General features: G+C 50.6%; 7 protein-coding genes across 7 annotated transcripts; 3 read left to right on the top strand and 4 right to left on the bottom strand.

Moving 5' to 3' along the window:
• Positions 1-518: 518 nt before the first annotated feature.
• BO97DRAFT_163876 (non-specific serine/threonine protein kinase) lies at positions 519-3,714 on the bottom strand. The gene is made up of 5 exons (XM_025690244.1): positions 3,543-3,714; positions 3,348-3,376; positions 3,172-3,289; positions 2,964-3,111; positions 519-2,913 (listed from the first exon to the last, which is right to left on the bottom strand). The coding sequence occupies exons 1-5, from the start codon at positions 3,594-3,596 to the stop codon at positions 629-631; spliced, it is 2,634 nt and encodes an 877-aa protein (XP_025548621.1). The 5' UTR covers positions 3,597-3,714; the 3' UTR covers positions 519-628.
• A 1,574-nt stretch (positions 3,715-5,288) lies between these two features.
• On the bottom strand, positions 5,289-7,378 carry cdc43 (protein geranylgeranyltransferase type I subunit CDC43). Its single transcript, XM_025698546.1, has 5 exons — positions 6,591-7,378; positions 6,444-6,489; positions 6,013-6,389; positions 5,844-5,952; positions 5,289-5,783 (listed from the first exon to the last, which is right to left on the bottom strand). Exons 1-5 carry the CDS (start codon positions 7,179-7,181, stop codon positions 5,641-5,643), a joined length of 1,266 nt encoding a protein of 421 aa, XP_025548620.1. The 5' UTR covers positions 7,182-7,378; the 3' UTR covers positions 5,289-5,640.
• Positions 7,379-7,510: 132 nt separating this feature from the next.
• Positions 7,511-8,578, top strand: BO97DRAFT_407623 (uncharacterized protein). The gene is made up of 3 exons (XM_025695677.1): positions 7,511-7,705; positions 7,819-8,220; positions 8,316-8,578. Exons 1-3 carry the CDS (start codon positions 7,568-7,570, stop codon positions 8,379-8,381), a joined length of 606 nt encoding a protein of 201 aa, XP_025548619.1. The 5' UTR covers positions 7,511-7,567; the 3' UTR covers positions 8,382-8,578.
• Positions 8,520-9,524, bottom strand: BO97DRAFT_407621 (CFEM domain-containing protein). The gene is made up of 3 exons (XM_025695676.1): positions 9,314-9,524; positions 9,091-9,223; positions 8,520-9,011 (listed from the first exon to the last, which is right to left on the bottom strand). The coding sequence occupies exons 1-3, from the start codon at positions 9,398-9,400 to the stop codon at positions 8,671-8,673; spliced, it is 561 nt and encodes a 186-aa protein (XP_025548618.1). The 5' UTR covers positions 9,401-9,524; the 3' UTR covers positions 8,520-8,670.
• Positions 9,525-10,941: 1,417 nt separating this feature from the next.
• Positions 10,942-13,027, top strand: BO97DRAFT_436768 (putative MFS transporter; the record flags this gene model as incomplete). The annotated part of the gene is made up of 7 exons (XM_025697810.1): positions 10,942-10,984; positions 11,040-11,173; positions 11,239-11,628; positions 11,688-12,200; positions 12,263-12,671; positions 12,728-12,895; positions 12,957-13,027. 7 exons carry the CDS (start codon positions 10,942-10,944, stop codon positions 13,025-13,027), a joined length of 1,728 nt encoding a protein of 575 aa, XP_025548617.1.
• Positions 13,028-13,035: 8 nt separating this feature from the next.
• On the bottom strand, positions 13,036-14,752 carry BO97DRAFT_374492 (uncharacterized protein). Its single transcript, XM_025692937.1, has 4 exons — positions 14,738-14,752; positions 14,624-14,627; positions 13,502-14,265; positions 13,036-13,433 (listed from the first exon to the last, which is right to left on the bottom strand). Exons 3-4 carry the CDS (start codon positions 14,252-14,254, stop codon positions 13,380-13,382), a joined length of 807 nt encoding a protein of 268 aa, XP_025548616.1. The 5' UTR covers positions 14,255-14,265; positions 14,624-14,627; positions 14,738-14,752; the 3' UTR covers positions 13,036-13,379.
• Positions 14,753-15,159: 407 nt separating this feature from the next.
• On the top strand, positions 15,160-18,342 carry BO97DRAFT_407619 (uncharacterized protein). The gene is made up of 4 exons (XM_025695675.1): positions 15,160-15,561; positions 15,699-15,782; positions 15,874-17,172; positions 17,231-18,342. The coding sequence occupies exons 1-4, from the start codon at positions 15,474-15,476 to the stop codon at positions 18,172-18,174; spliced, it is 2,415 nt and encodes an 804-aa protein (XP_025548615.1). The 5' UTR covers positions 15,160-15,473; the 3' UTR covers positions 18,175-18,342.
• The last annotated feature ends 430 nt before the right edge of the window (positions 18,343-18,772 follow it).

The following is an 18,772-nucleotide window of genomic DNA, read 5'->3' as shown; positions in this document are numbered from 1 at the left end:
TTAACTCCAACCTTTACCGAAGGAGAAGAATATCCTAAGCGTCTAGAAATGCTTCGTGCCTGTTCTACCGGCCTCATGAGCCTCAGTCTGACTATTGCCAAGATGTATGGACAGACAAGCTGAATATATACGGACAGCTGGATGTCTCTAAGGTGATTGCGGATCCAGCAGAAACTTAGGGGACAGATGGTGTTTGACAAGGGAGGTAGGCAGGTAGATAGGTATAATAAAATAAAACATTAGAATACAAATGAAAATTTGCGCGAGGTGCGTGATAAGATATGACTTGGGATGTGCCCCGAAAATGAAAAATCGGTCCTCTCTAAGATCAAAAGTCTGAACAGCAAGACAAAGAAAGGAGGACTTCAGTGCAGAAGAGTACAGTACCTTCCCAGCCCGGTTCATCATCGCGTTGCGCAACCCGTAAATCGAAATTTGTCCAAAAGTCCTAGCACCGTAGAGACGCAAAAGGGGGTATAAATAAGGTGAAATGTGTCAAAAGAACAGATTGAATTGGAACGTGTCAAGGTGACTCGAGTAATACCCAACCGCCATTGCTCGGAGGACCCAGAGAGTCGTTTTGCAGGAAGGGCTGTCTCATAGAATTTCGCGTTGTACACGAGCATGTCTATTCAGTGACAATTGAAAATGGCGGCGTTGTTAATGAAGACGAGCGTGGTGGGCGAGAACTAGAGTCAAAGTCCGGAGCGGGGGCTAGAACCGGTTTGCGAGTGGGTTCAGGAAGCGATCCGTCCGTATGTTCATGGCCACGGTAATCACCCGATGTCGCCCTATCAACTGGCGAGCCTGGATCATCCTCTAAGCCGCTAAAGGTATCCACTTCTTCAACGTCGTCTTCCAAATCTTCCTCTTCCTCAATAATCTGGCTCTTCCTTGCCGCAGGCCGGACAGGACCTGCGATCACGGAACTCTCAGCATAATCCACATGGGAATAATTTGAAGCAGCCACGCCGCCAGATACCATCAGGTTAGCAGTATGGATCATGGGGCCTTTGAATGCGGATCGCTTGCGGCGGGCGAATACAAGACTTGAAGAGGGCGAATAAAGTAGCGGCGCCGGGGCTGCCTCGTTGAACACTGTGTGAAGTCTTCCGTTGTGGTCGTCCAGGTCGCGAATTCCGGCGTGCGTCCCTCGAACTAAGCGAATGTTGCTCGGAAAACGAGCAGAGGCACTTGGCGTCGTGGGCAGGACTTTTACAGAAGAATGAGGTGATTTAGTGATCCGAGCGGTCGGTGTGGAGGCCGATCCGATGCTGTTCGAGGAAACGGACGAAGCTTTCGAATGTGTATGAGTATGATGAATGCTGCGAATAGAAGAGACAGAAGAGGATGTCGATTTGCGTCCACGTAAGCCTGCAGACGATCGTCGGTAAGACCCCCTCGGGGTAATCGGAGAGGGTGATAGGGAATTCCTATGGGGTTGGCTTGTGCTCAGGGGCCGAGGTTGCCGGGGGAAAGAGTGACGATGGTTTGGATAGGAGGCACTGCTAGGAGCCAGACTGCTAGCATTCGATGAACGCTTCACCTGTGTTGGTGTCAACAAGTCGCTTTGGTGCCCAGCGGCCGCAGATGAAGATGTTGGTTTTTTGCCAGCCTCTTGACCCTTTCCCGGGCTTAGCCTCTCCGAGAGAAATTTGCGATGCCCACCTTGTGCACCTGTAGTCTTTGCGTGTGGCGATTTGGCCCTCTTTGCAGATTCCACAAACCAGTGCTTAAGGGATGCTAGCTGGCTTATGATTGGGTACTGACGGCGACCAGTGCGCCTTCTGAAGAGACCGTTGTGTTGCGCCAGCTCTGGTTGCGAGGCGCTCGCATGTAATGTACTTGGTCGCCGGGCTTGATCCTTTGGAGGCGGCAACGGACGATGTCGAGTCGAGCTGGCGGAGCGTACTGAATCTTTATCGATAGGCGGAGGAGGCGTGCCGGAGTCGGGAGAATGCACAGGAACTGGCTCTGGGAGCATAGGCAGCTCGGGTACAGCCAGCTGAGATGGCAAGCTACGCCTGTTCCTCCGCCCACGCTCCTGGAGGGGGCCATCAGAGGATGCGTGCCCCTCCTCATCAACTTCGACCAAAGCTGCAGAAATCTTCTCCAAGCGACTGCTTGTTGCGCTGAGACGACGAATGTTTTTGGCCTCAGCTTCACGTTCACGGCGCTTACGCTCTCTCTTGCGTTCTTTGCGTTGCTCTTTCTCTATTAGCAGTGCCCACCAGCCGGCGAGGGGGTCGCATCGTTGTGAGAGAACGCTCTCCACAATCTCATCGATATTCAAGCCTGCACTTTTCATCCGCTGCAGAGTTGTCTTTTCAAGTGGAGTCGAAAACGGTGCTGGGCGTGGGATCTTCAAAATCGCCAGCTGTTCCGAAGCATGCTCAGCGAGAAATGGGTGCCCGAGGATCTCATCCAAACTCGGCCGGATCAAAGGCCGCTTTGACAAGAGCAGGCTGATGAGGGCTTTAGCATCATCGGGGAACTTTTCATTATACACCGGTTCTTCGTTGAGAATGCGGGCCTTGGTGACTTGGTCATCGTCGTCATCGAATGGTAATTCCCCAGCAAGCAGTGCGTATAGAATGATCCCTAGGCTCCATACATCCACTTTTTCGCCAGCATATTTCTCGCCTTTCAGCATCTCGGGGGCGCTATAGCATACTGTGCCACAGAAAGTCTGCAAATAGCTCGCCTTCCCTTCATACTCTCTTGTGAATCCAAAGTCACAGAGCTTGACATTTTCGTGCTTGTCGAGTAAGATGTTCTCTAGCTTGAGATCGCGGTGAACACAAGATTTGCTGTGGACATACGCCACAGCCCCGACCAATTGTGTGAAAATTTTCTTGACTTTGTCATCAGGGAGTGGGCCATGCTGGAGGAGATGATTGTACAGCTCATCACCTATTCATGTCAGAGTTTGCCGACGGCAATGCAGTCCAGTTTCAACATACCTGGGCAATATTCCAGAACCAGCCAAACCAACTTTTCTGTCACAATGACTTCATAGAGGCGGGCAATATGAGGGTGAAGAAACTGACGGTGATGGTGAATCTCGCGCGCCAGGTTCCTGTCCTCCTTATTCGATGACTTAAGTACGACCTAAGCAAAGTATGCCTTAGATCAACTCCATGCAACGTCCATATAGTAAACAAGACCTACCTTGGAACCATTGGTCAACTTATGAGAGGCAAGGTAGACCTTGCCAAAGGAACCTTTTCCTATCAACCGCCCGAGGGTATAATTCCCTACAGTCCGGAGGTCCTTCGAGGAAAACTCCCTGTAGACGACAAATCTTCTTAGCAACGGTGGCAATCCTTGGCAAGACAGGTACTCACTCTAATAACTCATTGTATGAGTGGGCAAGCTGTTATGCGCGTGGAGTCCTGATTAGTGCCATGGACCAGTTTGTACGATATAGGGGGAGTGCGTGCTAACAACGCGAAGCATATGTTATAACAGCTTTTCATGCGCATAATGTATTGCCATCAAAGCGAACATGGGGCAGGCATGCCAGAAGAAAACAAGCATACCTTCTCCTTTTGTTTCTGGGCTTGGACCTCCGCTCTTGTCCTAGGAGGTGGCATGTGTTTCAAGATTTTTATCTCCGCCTGGCGGGGAAAAGTCCGCGGAGGTGAGAATTCGCGAAATTTATGTCGAGACGCTTTCTAAATCTAGACTGCCAGTAGATCCATCCAGCAGGTTATTTAAAGCGAGAAAAATTGCACCGATATTGACAGTGAGGACGAGGCTGGCGCGGCGGAGGAGGGAGAAACAGATCGGAACTCGGGACTGATACGGAGGAGAGTGTGGATGATGCGGATCAAGGAGGCGTAGATTCAGCGCAGTAGATATACCTGACGAAGGAAAGCTATGAATCGAGGTTGAAGAGGAGTGTACGACGAATCCCAACGCTTTGTTCCGCCGCAGCTGGTATGGTAGAATTGAAGTGCAGAAAATTGAAAGAAAAAAAAAAAGAAAGGAAGGAAGTAGCTGGATCAATATCCGCACAAGCCGAAAGCTGCTGGGAGCACGGAGATCAAGATGGATGACGATATAGGCTAAGAAAGAAAGACAAGACGTTAGCCACGCTGGAAGTCACCAGTGTATAAGGAACTGGTAGTGTAACAACCAGGGAGAGAAGCACTAGCCAACGGTAGGGAGGAGGATATTTACTGGATCACTTGTTGGAGAGGAGCAATTGTGTCAGGCAAACACATACCACACAAGGTACCAGTTAGTTACTAGCGCAATATCTGGAGGGGGTTGCAAGGTCAAAAGGGGAGTGGCAGAGGATGTAAAGCTGGTTTGGATGCACCAAGTCCCAAATAGCGGGGGGTTTAGTCCAACATCGGATTTTCGAAAAGGAGGGACAATATAATTAATGGTAGGGAAGGAAAGAATCAAGAGTGGGTGGTCTAATTGGGGTGGGAGGGGAGGGGGGAAAAGAGACACCGAGAGAGAGAGGGAGGGAGGGAGGGAGAGAGAGAGAGGGTGGGCGAGAGGCACTGACGACAGCAGGCAGGGGCATGTGTGCATAAATGATGATTAAGACCCTTTCACAATCGGGTCTCATACTCAACATCGAATTAGGTTGGATCTATACATGAATACAGTCTGGAAATTCTCAAGTGATTATATCACCCAAAGATCGGGATATCAACTTGACTGATCCGTCCAAGTCCTGTTCAAACTCGTGCTGCTTGTCTTAGATATCAAAGACATCTCCGCTCACCAACTATGGACGGGATGATAATGATGATGGCAGATGGAAGGAGTGTTTATTCTTAGCCGCCCGCCACAAATTTAGCCGTGGGGGAACGTGGGCCGCTGGTGTCATGATTCATCATACCTTCAATTATTATGTGACCCTCTTAACTCGCAAGTATACATGGTATACATGATATCTCAGTTTCTCCTCCATTTGATGACTTTCCCTTCTGTCTCTCTCCCTTTCCCAAATCATAGTCAAACCGGAAAACGATCTAATGTCAACCGTCCCGTATCTGAACCCGGCAACGGGCGTAAAAGACTTAGGCTAGTCTCGTTTAGTCTAGTCTCTGGTTACCTCACCATTGGACCCCTGAAGCCATACCGCTTTTAATCATCATCTTACTTATCATCATCATCATCGCCGCCGCCGCCGCCGTCCGCAACGGGCTGCACGGAAATTTCACCTGACACGAGTCTGATTTTCCTCTCCCTGACTAAAAATCCACTAACTAATCCAAGCAGTAACAACATCACACCCACCTCCTCACTTTGGCCTAAATCATCTTGATGGACAAATACCTATCTAGTAGAATAAGTATTCATTACTCCGCACACGCATTTCCAACCTAAACCAGTATGACAATAAACAGAGTTCCCCCGCAATAGTCCCGTTCCCACTTGCCATGAATTTCTTATGGGCACTGATCGTGATGATGATTGCATCCTGCTGGTGACATATTATTAAGACTTCAAGCGACCCAAGAAAATGTTCGAGGATCACGTGAGTGTGCTGGAACAAGCGCACGGGGACTCGTTCATTAGTACATATATCACCCAAATGAAGTAGAAAGCCGAAAAGAAGGGGGTATCGTCTTTAAACAATAAAAAATCCCGTCCGCTGGTCTATCACACACTGGCTCAAACATTTCCTCGCCACCAGGGAAGGGAGTGCAAGTGGTCCACTGCCCGCTGGCTGATGCACAACGCTGGATCGACCGAGCCCAGTCCTTGTTCGCCTTGAAACGCGAGGGCAACTAGGCCAAAGTAAGAATGTAGAAGATCTGCAGTGCGGTCGCAAGTTAGCACAAAGCAACCAGCATTTTTGCATATGTCAATCGCACCTGGTGGTTCCCCTACGCCTTTCCCAAACCCCCCAATGATGTGCTGCGTCTTGTCCAAAAGATATCGGTGGTTCCGATCCGCGTCGACCAAAGATAACCGGTCCACCATCTGTGCGCGATAGTCAGATCAAATATCGTCCTTCAATCAACCAATTATCGGAACACCCACAACCAGAGTTGCTAGATTCCAGAAGGAATAACATGTATCGGCATATTTGTTGCATCGGCCATTGAAGCCGGCCCACCGTAATGACGCCTCTGTGGGCAACAACAGAGCAGGCAGTTCGTCCACCTCCGCATCCAGGTCAGCTTCTTCGACTGCCACTGTCGGTAATGGCTTGTGACACTGGCTGATCTCGATTTGTTCGTCGCCCTCGTCGAAATCTTCCTCCACTTCACCAAGCTCTGCCGTCTGTCTAGAGACTAACCATCGGACCAAAGTCTCAAACTCTGTAGCACCAGGTGAGAGAACTGCCGGCAGATGTTGATTCGTCACCATGCGACTCAGAAATGACAGAGTGCCAATGGCGCAATATGTATGGCCAGCTGTAATCGCCATCAGTTAAATAATTGCTAGAAAGGGAGAGAACTCGAACGTACAATGTGCTTCGCAAAACGGGGCTTCTCCCATTCCGCCATCATAAGCCTGTGAATACCCTCGGATCAGCGGGTGCTTTTGCAGACCGCACGCAAGGCACGCTTGAGCTGTGTGGGAGGAGAATCGCAAATAGGTTTCGGAAGCCTAACCTGACAAGCCTGAACAAAGGTTGCTAATTTGGTAACGTCGATATCCCGCAGCCCTTGTATATCTGCGCCATCTTTCCCTCGTAGGATATATCTCGTCCCTGCCGCGCAGCAGCAGAACCGTAGATCTCCACCTCCCTCAATCTTGCCTCCTGGCCCCAGCACTTCGCCGAAACTCCCGTTCTCACGCTGTAACTGGGGGAGCCACCGCAGGCACTCCAGGCGCTTCACCCGCGACAGGTCATCGCCCAGGATGATTAGAATGACGAGCGCAAAGAAAGTGGATGGCACGTTGGCTGGATCCCAAGCTTCATTCACCGGCGATCGATTTTCTACCCCAAAATCTGTTCCTGTAAATCCTCGGAAGCCCCCTGTAGGCACTTGGCATTGATAGATCCAATCGACGTACCCTTGTCGCTCTTCGGGGGTGGTTTTGTCCTGGAGAACGCCCAGGATGTCGAGTCCGGCAACGGTGAAGAAGGCGAGAAGCATGCGATTGGAGTCATTGAATGTGTATGGTTCTGGCAAAAATGTCTTAAGGCATCGGAGGAAGTATTTGATGTGACGCTCCCTGTTGAAAATGACTTCAGTCATGATGTCAGCCTTGGTTGGTCAACGACACTGGGTTCGGGTGCGGGGAATCTTGTTCAAAGAGCTCTGGCGATATTGGACAAGGGAGAATTGCAGCCGCAAGAGAATTGACAGAAGATGGCTGGCGGATGGCAGACACAGACAGGCCCTTTGTCTACTCCTTTAGCCAAAAGTTTTCGCAGACGCGCGGTCGACCCCATACCAGACTGCTTTCTTGCTGTACTGATCCGTCGGCGAACGGATTTCGATCGGAGTGTAGCCCCACAACCAGGCGGGACGGATTCCCCGTGCTGCTCTCGACCTCGGAAGACATACCACAAGCCTGTGGATAAATCTTAACAGACTCTACCACATTCAATTGACTGTGCCCACGACGGCAATCCTTGACCATGGGGTTCATATCCTCCAAGGTCCTCATTCAGGCTCACGCCATCCTCTTCATCGTCCTGGCTGTTCATTTGATGAGGTCTCCCGAAACCATCACAGACTCCGACGTGGTATTCATGCTGGGCGAGCTTCTGCATTTGGTACATCCTTCTATCTCCCTGTCTCTCCCTCCCTCCCTCTTTTCCTCTCTCTCTGTCCGATCTCCTCTCTGAACATAAGGTTGCTAATTATTCCCCTCTTCCTCACTGACCAGGATGCCTCACTATCCTTTTCCCGCCCTGCAGCCCCATTCGCCCTCTGCGGAATTCTTCTTATCGTTGACGCTCTTGTCGATCTCATTCTCGTGACTAAAATCCCCCAAACAAATGAAGTCCTCACCATGGCTGAGGCTGCACGAACTCATGCCCCAGGCTCCGTGGCTGGGGCTATGCGCGCGAATCCTTTCATGGCTCGCTTAGGCTCGCTTTACTCTGAGATCTGGACCTTCCTTTCCGCCGCCCGCTTCTGTGTCTTTTTTGCCGTCTCGTTCTTCATCTATCAAAGCCCACCATCTGGGTGGGGCATGGAGAGCGTACGCGATGTGTTGGGATTGGCTCAGCTCAAGGATCGGGTCATTTTCACATTTGGGTTCATGGAGATGATGTTCTGGCTCTGGGTATGTTTCCCTTCCTCTATCTTTCTCTTCCCCCGAAAATACTTGTATAAAGGGTGCCTTCGCAGTGCCTTGGTGGTTGCTAACCTCTATCCTAGATTTTTGTCACTATCCGGGAGGAAAAACAAGCAGTGGCTTCAAGGTTCGTAGAGCGTGATCAGTAGAGGGCTTCGAGTTGATGGCATTTTTAATGGCTTTTACGAAGCATTTGCAGGATATGTAGGTGCAGGGTGATAGAGAGTAATGCTCGAGTTAGCCTTATTGATATTACAGACATTAATGGCCTCCATCGAGTCGCAATGGACTAAGTTCTCAGGAGGCCTTGCGACATAAGGTGAGAACTGAACCCTAAAACTAAAGATGTCCCACTGCGAATTGCGGGGGGAAACCGCGAAAATATCATCTCGTCAAGCCTGTCTTGATCCCCAGTTTGTCAATGTACGCACTCTGGCCCTAGGCGAGGAATGCCAAAAGAGCCACACCCATGACCGCGAAGAGACTGGTGTCAGCGCCTGGCAGGAGCGAGACCCCGGCACCCGTGGCAGTGGAGCTGCTCCCAACACTCGTCTTGGTTGCGGTCGTTGCCTGAATATTTCCAGACGCAGACTGGGTGTTTGTGCCTGTGAGGGTGGTAGTGGCAGAGGCAGTGCTTTTTCCCGGGGCAGTGGCCGTAAAAGAGGTGACAGAGGCGCTGGTGGCGTTGGTGGAGGTGATTGAGTTGGCACAACTAGCACTGCTAGGTAGACCGGTCACGCCAGCACCGCTGCATAGCTGCACTGCAAAGGCGAGCGCAGCTAAGAGGGAATCCATCTATGATTAGCAAATCATCGTCGATGCCGTGTGATGTCATGCAAATGTGGGAAGGCCGGGTACCTTTCTCATCCTCAGGCGAGCAGGACTTCGCAACGCAGCAGGACATGTCACTGATGAAAGACTTGGTGCCGCAGATACAGCCGACATCAATGAGTTGGCAGGTCTTGGGAATAGCACCAGTCGCACATTCTCGCTAGAGCCAGTCCATAACATTGATGGTTGGTCAGACAGTCATTGATCTTGGGGCGGTTGCCATGATTGTAAGGAGGAAGGTTCAGCTTACAGCACATGGTGGGAGACTGTCCATGCCCTGAGCCACAACGGAGGCCAGGGCGCTGAGGAAGGCAATGGCCGTGTTATAGAACTTCATTTTGAGGCTTCGTTACAACCGGGGCTAGCGAGCAGGAAGCAAATGCGGAATGTAATGAGGACCGTTTTGAGTGTTCTATTCAGAAGTATGGCCAGGGTGGGTAGCCAGACGAAGGGAGTTTGAGAAAGGTGGGAGACCAGGTGAAGAAAGAAAAGCTACGCAGGGCGCTGGTGAGGCTTGCTGTTCCTTACCTTCTGATGGGTTCTAGGTTTGCGCCATTGGCAAAGAATAACACCCCAGGTTCTGAGACAATGATTTGACTGAACAAGCCTTGTTGCACCATCCAAACACTGTGATCAGGAGGGGAAGGAATGGCTTGACAAGTCAACATCTAACCTGCTGAGGTTGTACGGGGCTTCAGTGGGGATTCGTGAATCACAACAAACAACCTTACTGGACAAATGACATTACCCTTGCTTACGAGTGCTGCTTCATTGCGATGGTATTCTAGAAACCTGGAGATTGGATTGACTTGCCATCCCAACGTATCAAATTGTAAGTATGTATAAAAGAGGGATGAATGAAGAGAAAGAGGGAGCCTGGAGGGGAGAGCTGGAATGGGTTGCCGGGCTGCACTGTCCATTGCTGTGTTATGCATGTTGGTGTGGTGTACTGGCCGATTGAAGGCGCGTGACTGGCTCCACTCAGCCTGCTAATCATTTTAGAGCTCCAATCTTAAAAACGCATCCCCCACACCTCTGCGTTCCGTGGAACCATGGATGATTTACTACACCTAGGTTGACAACTTACTGTACAGGACATACCGTACCGCTTGGATAAGTTCTTTTATCCGGTGATGACCTGTCCAAAGGACAAAAGACGTCTGCAGTTTCCAACTCGAGACCATGGAAATTAAGATGCACATGCAGGACCGTTTCCACTGTTGTAAGGGGAGTGGGGGTTGGACCCGAGCTATCTCAAAGTCAGGAGAATAACGGAAGATTATGCGGATATGTTTAGTACCACGTCCCATAATTCAGGCCATTGCATGTGAAATTAGTCAAACATCTAAGTTCCATGCCATGATTGATACCAGTCCCGGTTGTTCACAGCTGTACGGAGTAGTGTGATATCCTTTTTATTCTCCCAAGAAAATGCTCCTTACAGGAATGGCATTTTTGTGGATGTTAGTACTGTAGTACATTCAACAACCTTGAACCGTTACTGGCCATCCTTCCTGGTCTTCGGCCGAACCAATTTCCAGCCGTCTTGAACCCACTGAACAGATCCCAAACTGGTCTGGTAACCAGTGCAAGCCCTTGCAGGGTCTAGAGCGGTGCTTCATTTATTTCAGAAACACACGCACGATGGTTTCCTCCGGAAATAAACTTTCCACCTGGACCGTCTACGTAAGTCTAGTGAAACGTCGACCGGTCGCGCCGTCTGAGACCACTACAGGTTTGTGGCTGTTCTACCTTTAAGGGAGTTAACTGCCATGTACACTGCACTGCTTACCTCTAACCCGTCCCTCTCCCTTACTGAGCCGTTCCAGCTGTCTCGAGAAGCCTTTGAATAGGCAGGTTTATCAGTTCACAACTACGATGGGACTTGGAGTGTTAGACATCAGGGATACGTATGTGCCAGGTAGGCAACTTCGCTCTTTGAGACGAAATCAAACAAGGCTGAAGATCGCGAGCAGGCACATCGGACATCCTTCAGACGCAGTGCTCTTACGATGATGGGCCGCCTGATCCTAGATTGAAGTATGACCGCACAGGTGCAATACCGATACTACTAGTCCCTCAACCAAGCGATGGTCCAGATGATCCGCTGGTGCGTTAATGCGAAAGCGGATAACCGGGGTCGTGGTGACAGCAACTGACGAGTTAGTGGACTAGAATTGGCCACTTTGGAGGCGCGATGTCATACTGTTCGCCCTCTGCTTCGTATCAGTACTTTGCGCGACAACCAGTTCTTTGATGGCTGCCAATACTGTGACCATTGCCCTTGACTATGGAAAAAACTTCACGTCGGTTGCGCTTCTTACAGGATATCATCTCTGTGGGGTCGGAGTCGCAGGCATCCTCATCGTACCCACCGCACGGGTATGGGGCAAACGTCACTTGTTTCTGTTGGGCAATCTTTTGATGATTGCCAGCTGTGCCTGGGCTGGGGCCAGTAAGCATAATTATCAAAGCCTTCTCTGGGCACGGATCTTCCAAGGGGTTGCGCTGGCGCCCTTTGAAGCTTTGGTCAATGCTTGTGTCGGCGATCTGTTCTACGTTCATGTAAGTGGGACCAATTCTTGGTAGTTCTTGGAACCGACGCTCATGGGATGTATACTTAGGAACGGGGTAAGAGGATGACACTGTCCAACGTTGCCTTGTTTGGTGCTGCTTTCCTCACACCAGTTCTAGCTGGTAAAATCACCCACAGTCTTGGATGGGATTGGACATTCTATCTAGTGTCTATCTTTACAGCGGCAGCACTTCCTCTTACTTTCTTTTGTGTCCCAGAGACTGCTTTTCGGCGCTCGGAAGAACCAGGTTCAGAAACATTCAATTTGCATGACCGCCGCTTGGAAACTGGTACGAGATCACGGTCACAAATGGATGACGACTCCCGAGTCCGTCGGGAACCAGATGAGCCAGTGCAACATGTTCTTCCTGTCATTGGCAGACCTACAGAAGGGCCTCCATCCAAAGAACTACCTCAAGACGCGCCAACTGAGACCGGCGCGCTCATGAATGTTTCCTATTTACAGACCCTCAGGCCCTTCAATGGCCGGAAAACAGACGAAAGCTTTTTCAAGCTTCTCCTGCGTCCTTTCCCTCTTTTCTTCCACCCGGCGATTTTCTGGGTAAGTTCTTACATACAAAGCGACATGACCGTAATAGCGTCCTGACACCGAGCATCCTACAGGCATGTTTGATTCAAGGCGTCATTATTGGGTGGACCGTATTTATCGGGGTCGTATTGGCGGCCATCTTCCTCGGCCCTCCGCTGTGGTTCAATGAGGTGCAGACGGGGTACCTCTACACTGGTGCTTTCGTCGGATCCATTCTAGGTTTGGTTATCTCGGGTCTACTGTCCGATTGGATGAACCAGGTGATGATTAAACTTAACCGAGGACGATACGAGCCCGAGTTCCGAATTCTCCTGATCGTCTTTCAGCTAGTTTTCAGCGGGGCCGGCCTGTATGGCTTTGGCCTCGTCGCCGAGGACATTGCAAGCTACGGATGGCTCGTAGCGGATGTCTTCTTAGCGCTGGTCGTCATTGGTATGGTGATGGGCGCAGTGTCTAGCGCGCTGTATATTGTTGATGCACATCGTGAGTGAATCTATGCTTGATAGAATATACTCAAGTGGTAACAGACAAGCAAATAGGGGAGATCGCCATCGAATCTTTCACCTGCATGCTGATCTTCAAGAATCTGTTCAGTTTCGTGTTGACGTTTTTTGCCTACAATTGGCTGTTATCGAACGGCATTCGCCCGGCGTTCCTGGCGATTGGTAGCATCCAAATGGGAATTTGCGCTCTGAGTGTTCCTATGTGTAAGTGGACATTACTGGTGCTAATGAAAGTAATACCGCTATCCTGCTGACAAGGAATCAGATGTGTTTGGCAAGTGGAACCGCTTCTTTTTTCACAGACACGATATACTGAAGACCCTGCATCTATGGTGAGGAGATTGGGGGGCTCGTCGAAATCTTGAGCGCATCCGTGAAATAGTATGACTTCTTCTGGATGAACATGGCACGAACATAATACAGATTTTGCCATTCTCAACTCATATCGACACAAACGGAGACAAAATACCCCCGACAATTAAACCAGCAGAAAATGCCCGACACTCCGGAGGCAATCCCAGCGCCTGGCAGGGGAAAAAAGACATGTTATTGCTCAATGTGCAGTCAATTATAACGCCCGTCCACGATAAGGAAATCCAAAATTGCATTACAACAAGTCGGTCGTTAGAATCATGGTCGTCATCGTCATCCAAAAAGCATCTCCGCCTTCATGCTCCTCAGCACGGGATCAATAATTCGACGCAAACACCGTGTCTGACGCGATGACCGCAATGGTCGCTACCTGAGCATTCAAAGCATTGTTAGTTTACTCTGTGCGCGATTCAGGAACTCGAACAAACGAAACCGTACCAGAGCCAGATCCACCCCGGGTGTCACAATAACATCCAACACAGGCCTGTAGCCCACGCGCGAGGCCGGCATCAAAGCCAGCTTCTCGTTATGGCGTATACTCTCCCTCACCTCGGCGATCTTGCGGTCCCCATCCACGATGTCGAACAGAGCGAGAACATTCCCATGCCGTTGCACCTCTAGGGTCAATACACGTTCCTCGGGCTGTTTGCCGTCGACGGCGGCGACGTTATCAAAGGTGATAGTGAAGTTCCCTCCGCGGGTAGTCGAGCCAAAGGAAGCGGCAGACCGACGACTTGCCCGACGCCGCGACCCCGTGGCAAGTGGGGAGTAGGTTTTGTCTTTGCGGGAGGAGCCCGGGAGCGTGACGGACCAATTATTGCGGAAGGAGAGGCGTCGGTGCAGTTCGAATAGCGGGAGTCCCGAGGCGTCGCGGAATTCGCGGCAGGGACGGTGAGAGAACTTGCGTCCGGTGGCGGTGAAGAGGGTGATACCGTCGAGGTCCTCGATCTTGTATGCCACGGCAGATTGGGCGTCGCCTTGCGGGCGCACGACCAGGGTGGTCTTGGTATCGGTGATTTGGTCTGCGCGGATGGCAATCGGACGGCCAGGGGCTTTTAGGACTCTACGTATTTGGAGGCTGGAGCTGGACGACGCAGAGGAAGGTGAAGCCGAGGAGAGGAGAGAAAACAACGGGAGTAAGGCCTGTTGTTGATGTTGTTGTTGGCGGCGGTGAGAGAGAAACCAGAACATGATTGGGAGGGTAGCAGTAAGGATGGGGGGGATTGTTTGTTTTTACTACTACTACTGGCAGGTATAGGAGGAGGGAGCAAGAAGAGAATAAGCGAATGACTGACAGGGTGAGAGTGTGTGAGCGATAGAGAGAGGGAGGGAAGGGGGGAGAGAGGGCAGGGGGTCGGGGGAAGAGGGAGAGACAGGGAGAGAGAGAGAATAAAAGATTTCTCAATCACAGCCAAGAGGGGGGTGGACACGAGAAACAAGGTGAGATTTATAAGATTACCCAGTCTAGTCTAGATGGGGTCAAAATGGGGTAGTTTAGCAGAGGGAAGTGGCCCTATAAGCCACAATAATGTCTGAGAGTGCATGATGCCATACCATCACGGGGCGCTGACCTCGACTTGTCCAAATTAATCCCGCTGTAGCCCCATATTCCGAGGCTGAGCAGGGAGGAAAATGAGGAGACTTCAGGAGAGAGCGAGCAAGACTCAAGATGTAGGGGGGGGGGGGGGAGGAGGAAGGAGGGGAAAGACTGGAGGCCTGAAGGAATGAAGATCAAATTAAAAATGGACAACCTCCACTTTTTCTTTCTTCAGAAAACAGGCACCCGGTTAACGTAGTAGTCTATTCAAGATGGGTGTACTGTCCAGTACATACTATACTCACACATGTGTACAGTACAGTAAGAGATGGGGTTGGAAAGTCAACTGGTAAGGCTGAAGGAGCTGCAGCAGGAAGAGAAGAAAGCTAAGAACTGGCAGCTCTTCATTAATTCTTAGCAAGACAAACGCAATGCAAACGGACGGAACTCTCTGTAGTTTGACTGCAACAACTGTAACACTCTTCATGATGACATCAGCTATCCAGAGCTGATGTCACTGTTTCTCTCCTTCTCTCGCTACTCCATATCCACGGATGGACCCGGAGTCTCTTTATCCCCTACATATTCGTACTGGATAGAAAGAAAGTACTAAGTAAGAAAGTGAGTATGATGGCCGGGGGGTTACAGCCAATCTCCCATCATCATCATCATCATCATCATCATCGTCATTAATCATAATGTTCTTTCCCCTCCTTCCGAAGAACTTTCTTCTTCCCTGCCTCATTTTTTTTCTGTTTTAACTTTATCCTCTCTCTCTCTAGGATTTCTTTCTTTTTATTTCTTTCCTTTCATTCTTCTTCCCCTCCCCTCAAGTAATGTCTTGTCCATCCTTGCGGTGGTCGTTATCTTATCATGGCCACTGTTGAACAACCCACCACCACCACCACCACCACCACCACAACGCTACCGCGTTCCCGCTCCGTGCGTCTTGCGGGTCAAGGTAAGTAAGATCGGCGCCCCCCTCCCCGATCGCCTTGCTTAATGTTCCTCTTGCATCAAACTACCAAATACCATGTCTAACAATTTCGTAATAATAATAACAACCATAATAATGAATTAGCTAATGCTTCTCTCCAGCTGCAACCGCCGCCCTGTATGTGACCCATCCGGAGCGCAGATTATCGGTGCGTGAGCCTTCCGCCGCTGAAACAGAACGTTTGAGTGAGTTTCCCCTGGGACCTTGCATGCAAGGTGAAACCATACCGTCAATGGCCTCCTCTTCCTCACTAATACGTATCTGGATCTACCGCAGCCTTGAAGGCGACCGGTTCCCGTCCCGGCTTCAGCCATGCGTCAGCTGTCGCCGCCCTCGCCCACGCCAAGAAGGAAGCTGCCGCGATTCCAGTTGTCGAGCATCAGCGTACATTGGAGTCGCCTAGTCAGGAAGGCTACAAGGCGGCTGCCTATGTCTTTGGAAACCGTCGTCCATCATCGGCTCTCTCACCCAGTTCGTATGAGTCCAAGCAAGACCTGCTTGCAGCTGGCCCGACGGCTGGGCGTGGTCTACCTGATCGAGAGAAGGCCCTTCGTGCCGCCACCGGTGCGTTAAGCGGCAGCCGGAGGCGAGCCGACTCGGAGCCTTCTGATACTCCTCACGCAGGCATGAGCACAGATGAGGTCCTCGGATATCTCGATAGTTCTATGGAGGCAAGCCGGATCCAACATATCGCTAACACCAATGCACGTCTTTATACTGCGTCCCCACCGGTTTCTCCGGAGCAAGAAGATCACAAGCGGAGAAGTGTCATGCAAGCTGCTGCTCTGTCCATGGCTCGCGAGATGTATGCCGTGGTGGAGTCTAAAGAGCAGGGTCAGGTAGGCCACGCTCGCTGGGGGTCGCAACGTTCCCCCACGGGGGCAGAGCCCATGGTTCTTCAGCAGGCCTTCAGCTTGCAGGATGCCGCCCAAAAGCGCGCGGCTGAAAAACTGGCCAGCATGCAGGATGAGACAGCCATTTACCGGGAATACTATGGCCTCGAGCCCCAGCCCACCCGATCCAGCTTGCAGCCTCGCCGACGTAGAACCTCAATCGACACGGATGTCTCCAGCGGGGATGCTGATCGAACACTGGAGATCCGGCATCAGATGTCCAGTCTCCGCTCGAGACTCAATGCCGTAGATGAGAGAAGGGAACAGGACCGCGCGCTTTTGATGGAAGCTGCAAGGAAAAATGTAGACGCCACCCTCCAGAATATGGAGATGAGGGTCTATGCGGAGACTGGTCGCGCCCCACCATCCATGCAGAAAGAAATCGAAGAGGCTGCACTGGCACGTGCCATGCTTGAAAGACAAGAGAGACAAGAAGCAGACTCCCAGCACCAGGGGATTGACCGAGTGAATATCAGCTCAAGGCGGTTCGTGGATATGTCTGACGTGGAGGCCCTGGCTCGATCCCGGCTACAGCCCACATTCGACGAGATCACCGACCGCGCTGAAAATCAACGCGCGAGAGAGCTCGAGCAGAGGCTGGACCAGGAAGAAGCCCAACGCCGAGAAGCCATGTATCGCGAACGCGAAGCAGAGACCAAAGCGGAAGAGAAACGGTTGAGGGGTAAGTCCGTTGTCTGACATGAGAATCGTTCCATTTATCCACCTCTGACAAGATATAGACTCCGTAAGACTTGAGAACAAGTCTAAAGAAGAGAAGAGCTGGTTATGGAAAAGGAAGTCGAAGCGCTTCTCCGACCATGAGCAAGACACGGCGGCTGGCCCAATCTATGGAGTGGCTGAAGAAGCATCAGCCGAATCAGCACCGCACTCTAACGCCGAGGTCAGCGCAGATGTCTCCGGTGCAGTAGCTGAGCCTGCCCGAAACGATACCGTCGCTAAACCCGAATCAAAATTCAAGTCTTGGTTCAAAGGCCGCCTGAGACGTCGCTCGAGCTCTACCCAGGCCGAAGCTTCCAAGGAGTCGAATGTATCTAAAGTGGGCACCGAAGCGTCGCGGGTCGCGGACTCTACGGAAGAAACGGGCCCAGAGGAAGCAGGGGAGCCTCTTGGCGCAGGCGAAGCTAAAAAATCTCAGACTCCCAGCGCATCCGAGCCTGTGCAAACTATCGAGGCTGGTCAGGGACGAGCCTGGGAAATCGCTCACCCTGATGGTACATCTCCTGAGATGCCAGAGCTTCCAGCCACGGCCGAAGCTCCCTCCAAAGGAGGGGCTCTGGAGGAAGAACCCCGGAGAGCGGCGCTTCAGTCCCATCCCATGGCCGAAGCATCCATCGGTGATGGCAATGCATCAAGCCTTCTCGAGAACGTCTCGGCTCAGCAGGCTTCCAATGCCAAAGACGTGCCCGCTGGCGAGACGAGCCATAAGCGGTTGGTGTCTGGGTTCAAGAAAATGGTCTCTAGAAGTTCAACCGAAGTGAAGACAGATGGGGCTGCTAGCCATGATATCGCCCGAAGAAGCTCGGAAGCAATTCCCAAGCATACAGTAGAGCGAGAAGACCGACGGGCAAGCGTGCCTGAGCATGGCCTAGCGCTGCCCTCCTCTGCAGCAAAACGCACCAGTGATGGCACAGGCCGCGAGTCGCGATTTTCTGAGAGATTGTAGAATGAAGCTACGTGTTGGCTGATGTTTTGTTCCTCTCTGATACCTATTCTTTCTTTAGTTTTGGTTTCTTTCCCAGTTTCGTTATGTTACTCTTTCCCTGGATCTAAGCTTCATTCTGTGCTTCTTGATCTTGTTACTTTAGTCTTCTCAATCTTACCTCTTGGCATTCTGTCTTTGTTTATCATATCTAGCATGCTTTTTGAGTCCCCTGTAGTTAGCTAGTTTAACAACTACACACTCTGTAACGTAATCGGTAAGCGAGTGGTCCATGTAGGCGAGTGGCCCATCTCCGTATTCCATACAAAATAGCTAGTTTCTAAAGCTAAATATCGCAACAACCATAGTACTTGAGAGACTAAGTCTATACTATATAAATATTAAGTATATCTTTTATATAAAATATCTCTTTTAGAAGCTTAAAGTCAATACTCTTAATATAATCTAAAAATTATCTTAAAATACATATATTACCAAAAATACATATCTATTTAGGTAATTAAGATATATTAGAGATTATCTCTTGAATAGTATAGATTAGTATGATAATCAGAATCTATAGAACAAATTTTATAAGGTTTCATTAGGAAATGGTTGAGAT

Source organism: Aspergillus homomorphus (assembly GCF_003184865.1).
Source record: "Aspergillus homomorphus CBS 101889 unplaced genomic scaffold BO97scaffold_37, whole genome shotgun sequence".
Taxonomy (NCBI): Eukaryota; Fungi; Ascomycota; class Eurotiomycetes; order Eurotiales; family Aspergillaceae; genus Aspergillus; species Aspergillus homomorphus.
This window is presented reverse-complemented; position numbering and strand designations above follow the sequence as displayed.